An 8,473-nucleotide genomic window follows, 5' to 3' on the forward strand; every position below is an offset into this window, starting at 1 on the left:
CCAAAAATAGAACCTTCCTGCTGAGTATGATCTGGGAGGTAATTTTTGGACCTGGGAATATTCAAAAGTTTTTCTATATAAATTAATGCAAACAGCTTTCCCAGACCCAAAAAACAAACTACCAAGCCATAGAAATAGGAACATTTTGCTTTTGAATCTCGGGGGGGCACCTGCACATATTACTGTGGAATGATCGCCACACTCAAGCTAGTGAACATATTCCTCACATTGCAGTTTTCCTTTTTTTTCTTGGGTGGTGAGAACAGCTAAGATCTCTCCTACCCTCAGCAAGTTTCAAGTCTGTAATAACATTATTATTAACTATAGTCATAGTCCTGTACATAGCTTGGATTTTAAAAGTGAAGTAAATTTCTATTTCTATCTTGTCTCCGTTAAAGCAGTCAAATCAGTATCTTTTTTTTTTTTTTTTTTTTTGTGGGACCCTTGCTGGTGGCCGGGGAATGAACCGGCGCTGCAGAGGCTGCACTCTACTGCTGCACCACCAGGGGAAGCCCTCAAATCAGTATCTTAACAAATCAAAGCTGCTTACAAGGTTTCCCCTACTTCTGAGACCACCCCAGGGTCCCAGCACCACTCTCTACATAGCTTTCCTGTTTTGGAGTAATTACAACTTTTCACCTTCCCCCTTCCACTGAGTCCCTAACAGCTAGCTTCTCAAGAACAGGAAGGATAGCTTTATTTTGGATGAATCCACTGTGCTTGGTATAGTCTTGGCAACAGGGCAGACTCTTGATAGATGCCTGTTGACTGGCTCAGTGCCAAGAGTGGATGGGCTGCACGGGGGATGGGAGGGACAGGCAGAATCTATGGGTGTGTGCCGCGGGAAGGTGCAGCAGGTGTGTGTGCACGATCTCTCCGGCCACTATAAGTCATCCCAATCGTTGCTATAGTGTACTCTGTTACCTCCAGTGACCCAGACTACATGGACAAGAACACGTCCTCTGTTAGGATGAACCATTTTAATCTGGTGGTAGCACATAACACTGTACAGGGAGCACCGCTCCAAGAGTTTTCCTCCAGTTTATAAGGAAGTTCTCAGAAATAACTAGATTTGCTATAGCCTGGTCCCCTGCTCATGGGAGAGAGGGAATGGAGTAGGGGAAGCACTTTCTGCTTCCAGGTCACTCGTAGATCCAGCTCTGGGCACAGCTCTTGTAATCTACCAGTTCTTCAGGGTGAAACCACAAGCCAATCTCCTTCTCTGCACTCTCCACAGAATCGCTGCCATGAATGATATTCCTGGATGGGGAAAGAGATGGCCATATTACCAAGACCAGAAGGATGAAATTGCCCAGAAGCCCCTCACTCCCAGGCCCATAGCAGGAGAAAAAGCCAGAACTCCGTGGAGGTTAGTCCTCAACTGCTGTTAATGTAGGGATGAAACATGCCCTCCCCATGTCCAGTGCTGGCAGCTCTGATGCAAGCAAGCGAGAGCCTTCAGGAAGGAGCCTGGCCTGCACGGTGTGTGAGGCGCAATGCTAATATTGATGACTAAAGGTAGACGGCCTGCAACCCCAAATAGCAATGCAAGATGGAGGAAAACAATAAACTCTGATTGAAAATGGATCTGCATAGGGTGTCAGGTTAGCCTCAGAAACCTCAAATTCTTGCGGCACCTAACTCAGAGGTTTAGAAAGAGTGAAAAGCACCAACTCTCACCTGCCAACTTGGATGCAAAAGTCTCCACGAATGGTCCCAGGCTTAGAGTCTGCCGGGTTGGTCTCCCCAAGCATCACTCGGCCCGTCTTCACAACATTCAGGCCCTCCCAGACCTGCGAGGAAGAGGGAGAGAGGGTCAAAGACGAAAACCAGTCTCAGGAGACCTCCCTGGTGGCGCAAAGGGTTAAGCACCACACTATGATGCAATCCGCAGCCTCTGTAGCACAAGTTCCATCCCCAGCCAGCCAGGGAGCAAACCACATGGCGCAGCAGACCTCTCCTGTCTCGCCCACTGCTCCCCTCAGCAGTGTATTTCAGTATATCTGCCTGTTCTGTTCCCCACTCTGTCTCTGGTGAATCCTCTCACCCCCATCTCTGGTCTGTATCCCAGCTCTTGTATGCATAGATAAATAAATCTTTAAAAAAAAAAGAAAAAAGAAAACCAGTCTCAGCAGAAAATGTAAAAACTAGGAATTCAAAAACAGAAAAAAAGCCCCTTTTAAGATGACATTCAAATGTTTGTGGAGCACCTGTTTACTCCGGGAACACAAGGCCCTGGCCTTACTCGCACCTTTCTACCATACATTCCTGACGCAGCAGCCAGAGTGGCCTTTTTGAAACAAGTGCATAACCTCCCATCACTTCTTGAGAAGCATGCGGCCATCACAGCCAGTGCCTCTGATCTTATCTCATCCATTCCACTCTTTCCCACCCCAGGATTCAGTGACTCCAAAGGGTCCCCTCCCTAGGGCCAAGCAAAGGCTGTTTTCTCAGTAGAGCTCTTCACTGTGACTGCACAGCTGGTTCCTTCCAATTCAGGTCTCAGCTTGAAAATCACTTTCCTTGACCACCCAATCTGAAGTGGCACCTAATTCTCAGGCTCTGGAAAAGGGCCACTTGCTATTACATCTTCCTATCTTATTTCTGTGCATTTCACTAATCAAGACCTGACTTTGTACACACACACCCCTTATCTCTCCCACATGAGTCTTCAGTAAGCATATGTATCTTCGGCTCGTCAGAGAGCTGGCTCCCATCCTAACTGTCTATTCCTCCCAACACCCTCTGTATCAGTGAGAACCTGTTCAGAAACAGGAATCACAACACTCACCCTCCGCCCCCAACTGAGTCTTTCATGTCAATATCCCACACAACCACACTCACCATGGCAACCACTGGCCCTGAGTGCATGTATTTCACCAGGCCAGCAAAGAATGGACGGTCCTTCAGGTCAATGTAGTGCTCTTTGAGAAGGTCTTCAGAAGCCTAGTCCACAGGAAAGGGAATGAGAATTGAGCCCAAAACTATCTGAGGACCAGCTGAACAGCTATCTCCCACTCAACCTCCCGCTTTATAAAACTTGAGCTCTGAACTCTCTGATTCTGTTGTCACCCAACTGACTTTTCAACACTATCAGAGGAAGCAGTGATACGAACTAAAAGTATTTTCACTGCATACCAATTTTCACCCTATGGGTCTTATTGATTAGAACATTAGACTCAAACCCAGCTATCTTGTTTTAGAAAGGAAAACTACATATGGTGAATCTCCACACCCAGACAAGCCTCAATTAAAATGTCAGAGTACAGCAAGGGAGGTGGTCTTGGCATTTGAGAAGAGGCAAACTTAAAGCAGGTCATTTTCAGGGATATTTATTCCCATTTATTCAAAAGATAAAGGCCTGGTACAGTGGCCATGCAGTTCCCCCAGGTATCTAAACCACCCAAAAGTCCATGACATCTAACAATACATAATTCTGCTGAAGAACCAATTAGAGTCTCTCGCGCTGCCAGGCTGGTGTGTGGGAAGAGATCAAGCTAGCTAGAGAGCAAACCATCTCCTTTGCAGTTCCTATCTGCTCTGCTGTGCTCTCCCTTTGCCAGGGCAAAGATGCTTGTTAGGGGCCTAACAAGGTCCCTCAGTTTTCTCAGCTCCATGGCACTACATGACACGAGGCACACTGCCACTTAGTGACACACACGTGTGGAGGGTGCTGCAGAGGGGCACATCCTGAGCATCCATCCTCGGCCCTTAGTTGGTGGTCACGTGCCAAGGCAAACTCTCACAGCACGTGACCACTCCATCAATAATTCACCCTCACATCCCATTGGATCCAAGCGGAGGGCTTGGAGGGGAGCCTACTAACACACCCTGGCTTGGCCTTCCCTGACCAGAACACTGTTTTGACTAACTTTAGTCTGCAAAATAGATCAGTCTTTTCTTTCCCCTCAAGTTTACCCTCCTCGCCCTCCTCCCATTTAAATAACCCTGTAGATTCATGGCGGCTCTCCCTCCTCCCATTCTTCACCAAGCGCGTGTCCTTGACAGGAAAGGCAATGTAAAGGAGAAAATGTATACACATAGGGGTCAGTGAGACCCAAATTAAATCCCAGGTGCATCACTAACAGTGGTTTCAAGTATATTACTTAACCTCTCCAAGCCTCTCCAACGTTTAACAATTGACAAAGTACCTCTCAGGGTTGCTGTGAGGATGAGATGAGAAAACGTGCCTGGCAGGTGGTAAATGTCTGATGAACAATACTTTCATTTTACTTTACCTTCAAAACCTAATTAATATGCAAACTGGCAAGCAGTGCTGGCCCAGCACTTGGCTCTACTCCCTCCATCATGTTTGCCCTCAACATTAACATCAGTCTACTCCCTTTCATATTAAGGCAGTTTTTCTAAATCATCACATAGGAACAAAATTGAAAATTGAATTTAAAATTGAATTTAAAATGCATCAGGAGAGTCCAAAGTAGATTCTTTTAGGAAGAAAAAATGATCATCCCCAAATTCATTTGCTTTGAGATTCTGAGTTTGCATTCCCCAGACCTGTTTGAGGAAGGAATATTTGCCAACCGATCTTTTGCATTCTTTTAAATATAGCTTTGTATGAATCTTGCAAGTGTGTCTGTTCTCTGCTGTGCTGCTTCAAGTAGACCACCCCAAGGACAAAATCAGTTTTCCCCCACAGCCCCCAGTGATGTCTAACATGTGCTAGAAATGAAGTGGGTGGTAAATGATGATGTAGCCATTTCCTTGCTGAACAACAATCTGGCTCAAGGGGGAGGGAGGGACTTTTGTAAAATTATCTGCTCAGGAAGCTCAAGATCAACTCAAACATGCCCAAGGCTTTGACTCAGAAATCACCATGCTACAATAATATGTGGAACCCTGCATTGTTAGAGGAAAAGGGAAGCTATTTTTGAAAGTGCCAAATTTATTTTGTTCTGAGATATAGCCACAACGCTAGGTCACTGAGAAGTTTCCAGGTTTCAGGACATTTGTTGTGATCACCCTACATGGAGAAGGCTAAGAGGGAGCGGGGCGGGGTGGGGGGCGGGGGGCGGACAATGTTGTCCAGTACAAAAAAAAAAAAAAAGAAATAGGAAGCATCAAGTCCACTTACCTGTATGAATTTCATTGCAACAAGGCGGAATCCCTTCTGCTCAAAACGCTTAATGATTTCCCCTACAAGACCCCGCTGGACCCCATCAGGTTTGATGGCAATGAAGGTACGCTCACAGTTGGCCATGGTCCTGAGGGTACACAGATGAGGGAATGAAACAGCACTGAGTATCCTGCCTATATCATTATCAGTCTCAAGTGGATTACCCCATAAAGCTGGTTTAAATCTGTCAGGTCAACTCCAAGCCTCTTTAGTAAAAACCCAACTTCTGCTCAAGTCCCCTCCTCTATGAACTAATATCCCAGACTAGGGAAGGTTGCAAAAACAGGAGCTAGCATTTCTATCCCACTTGATTTAGTAAGCTTCTATTGTGTATCCTATCTTCGTTAATTATCCAGATGAGGAAAACTACATTGACAATGTGAAAGTGACATCTGGTACAAAGCAATATGAAATATAGTTTTACCTATGGCCATAGTCATGGTATTTGAACTGGAAGGGGTTTAGAGTTTATTTCACTACAACCCCCCTTATTTTACAAATTAACAGATCAAGAGCACAGGAATGAGGAATAAATCCAGATTTCTCAATCCTCTGCAATTTATGCTAACTCATAATAAGTAATGCATATTCTGACTAATCACCAAAAGATGGACTGTGGGAGAACTAGAGGCATTCTAAGTAAGTATCATGACTTAGGACATCACAACGAAAGCCAAGCCTGCAGGGCATCTGGGGACCTTTCCTTTGTCAAAGAAGACTGAGCTCATGACCTGCCCTGTCTCCATAAGATGAAAAAGAACCAGGTCCCTCACCTCGAAAAACAGTTCCTAAGATGAGGAGCAGCACCACCTCCTGGCTTGATCTTCTTATACTTTAATTAACCTCTTATAGCACATTAATGGTACATTTGGATTTTGTGTGTATCTGTCTCACCACTAGTCTATGGTCTGTATAAAGGGGTGGTTTGCTCCTCTGTCTGTCCCTGGTGACTAGCACCAGGGCCTACCACTCAATGAGAGCAAAGAAAATGTCATAAATGATAAAAACTCAGGCTTCCTCCCAGAAAGAGACAAAGCACAAGGACTGGTGGCGCACTCTCACTGGAAGGTCACAAGCATGATTTCCCAGGACAAAATAGGGCTAAGGGGCCAAAACAGTGCCCATAAATGCCCCTCCACACCCACCCGACCACGCACAGCTGTCATTCATTCAGCGGACACTTACTGAGCGCAAACTCTGTCTAGCACTGCACGCGACAGAGACAAAAAAGGCACAAGCCCCGTCGTCGCGGCCTGATGTAAAAGACAGTCACGGACAAAGACAAGCCCACGTGGCGTGGGGCGTGCGCTGGCAGGTCTGCACCTGTCGCCAGGCGCTCCCCGCCCTTCCCTGGGATCCGAACCCCCTCGTCACCTCTCAGAACGGAACTCATGAGCCCTCTTAACCTGGCCAAACCCCAGCCCTCTCCTTTTTTTCTCAGAACCCCAAACCCTTCTTACCCCTCCAGCTGCTGGGGCTCGAACTCAGCCTGCTGCTACCGGCACCGGAAGCCGCCCGGGTCCCCACGTGGTTCCGGCCATGCGCAGGCACGGAACGTTTCTGCCCGGATTGGCTGCCGGGGAGCCCTTTTGGCAGAACACCACTCGCCCGCGCTTCCTCCTGTGAGTCATTGCAGGAGCAACTTTCCGAAGTGTAACTTCCGGCACTGCTTTTTTACTGCTTTTTCCGGCCGGCCGCCTTTTTTTTTTTTTTTTTTTCTTCTTTAAAAAGTCTGTGATTCACTTCCTTGGATCGCAAGTAAATTGGCTTCCCGAGAGGTGGCGCTCACACTTTACAGGAAGTCTGAGCCAGCGCCTGACCTAGAAGTAAACATGGCCCTCTCGCTTTACACTTACTCATTCCTTGCAGTCTGTCAGCAATAAATTATTGAGTTCCTACTGTGTGCCAGGCACTATTCCAGGCCCCGGAGATCTAGCAGTAGACTCTGCTAGAGCTTCTGGTGGGCTTGGTGCAAACAATAAACAAATGAGCAATTTAATAGATAATATGTCACATTATGTAATTGCTGTTAATAAAAATAAAAAACCGGGGACCTCCCTGGCAGCGCAAGGGGTTAAGTCTCAGCACTATGAAGCTAGCAGCAGAGTTGGATCCCATCCCCAGCCAGGGAGGTGACCCACAAGGCTCAGCAGACCTCTCCTATTTCACCCCCTGCTCCTCTCAGCGGTATATTTCAGTAGGTCAGCTGAAATATACTGGCCAGCGGTTCTGGGTGGGGTGAGAGGATTCACCAGAAACGGAGTGGGGAACAGAACAGGCGATGAACTTCATAGTGTTGCGACTTAACCCCTGCGCCACCAGAAAGGCCCTGGTTTGGTTTCTTAGCACAAGGAGGGTGGCAGACCGTGATCTGATGTGAATTCTAGTCTTGGAGGTTTCAAGCAAAGGATGAAATCCCTTACAAGGATTTCTGGAGAGGAATTTGTCCATGTGCTAATTAAGGTTTACTTTTGGCTTAAAATTCTAGAATTTTAAGACATTTCTCAGGTCACTGTTCTATTCCAAACATTCAATAGTTTTCCATTAACTTCTAGCTCTAAGCTTCTTAGACTAGCATTCAAGACTTATCACTAATCTGGTGGTTTTATCCTCCTGGATGGTGAGGAGATGGGTCTGTTGCTTATCTGGTCATTCTTCTCCAGGTATGTATTGGTTGTCATTTTTGTGCCAGTTTTTTTTTTTTTTTTTTTCTAAATACCGGGGATATGGCTATGAATAAGACAGGTATACGTGTATATGTGCCGTAGTACCTTGCCTACACATCTTGAAAGGGGAGGATGGACAGTTAATTAAGAAAATGGATAATGCCCCATCCTGTATATGGGATATTATATCCTATATGTAAATCATTAAAATCATATATATTAGTAAGGATTAGTGAAATGTTCAGAAATAAAATAGGAAGCTTTGGGGATTGAACAGTGACCTGAGAAACATCTTGAAACTCTCAGAAAAAAAAAAAAAAACTGTTGATGTCATCTAATTCACTCACTTTACAATTAGGTGAAAAGGATGAGCTGGTTTATTCAAGATTATACTGGTACGTGGGAGAGCTAAGCTTTTGACAGTGAAGAATCAAGTCAGTCTGGAGAACACATTGGACAAGGCAAAACTGGAAACAAATAGCCCCATTAGGAGGATGCTGACATCCCCAAAAATCAAGGTATGAGGGTATCAGCTCTTCTGGATTAAAGTATGCAAAAGAATGTTTAGGATAGAATTCCTAGGCTGACACAGTTTGGGAATTGATTATATATAATTAACAAGGGATAGATAGGAATTATATCACAGCCAGAAATAGTGCTTATGAGCATGGGT

The 8,473-nt window shown here is 45.7% G+C and overlaps 1 protein-coding gene across 1 annotated transcript; it reads right to left on the reverse strand.

Moving 5' to 3' along the window:
* Positions 1-968: 968 nt before the first annotated feature.
* LOC119231783 (nucleoside diphosphate kinase A) lies at positions 969-6,653 on the reverse strand. Its single transcript, XM_037493550.2, has 5 exons — positions 6,595-6,653; positions 5,093-5,222; positions 2,845-2,946; positions 1,681-1,793; positions 969-1,260 (listed from the first exon to the last, which is right to left on the reverse strand). The coding sequence occupies exons 2-5, from the start codon at positions 5,216-5,218 to the stop codon at positions 1,143-1,145; spliced, it is 459 nt and encodes a 152-aa protein (XP_037349447.1). The 5' UTR covers positions 5,219-5,222; positions 6,595-6,653; the 3' UTR covers positions 969-1,142.
* Between the last annotated feature and the right edge of the window lie 1,820 nt (positions 6,654-8,473).

Source organism: Talpa occidentalis, unplaced genomic scaffold, assembly GCF_014898055.3.
Source record: "Talpa occidentalis isolate TD23 unplaced genomic scaffold, MPIMG_talOcc4v2.1 talOcc4.7, whole genome shotgun sequence".
Classification (NCBI taxonomy): Eukaryota; Metazoa; Chordata; class Mammalia; order Eulipotyphla; family Talpidae; genus Talpa; species Talpa occidentalis.

What these genes read in the sequence shown, in the direction of transcription:
- LOC119231783 (XM_037493550.2), bottom strand. Translation starts at nt 5,218, where the DNA reads ATGGCCAACTGTGAGCGTACCTTCATTGCCATCAAACCTGATGGGGTC. An exon ending in CAGGGCCAGTGGTTGCCATG is followed by an intron (nt 1,794 to 2,844) that starts GTGAGTGTGGTT and finishes TCTTCCTCGCAG; the next exon opens with GTCTGGGAGGGCCTGAATGT. An exon ending in TTTTGCATCCAAGTTGGCAG is followed by an intron (nt 1,261 to 1,680) that starts GTGAGAGTTGGT and finishes TTCCCCATCCAG; the next exon opens with GAATATCATTCATGGCAGCG.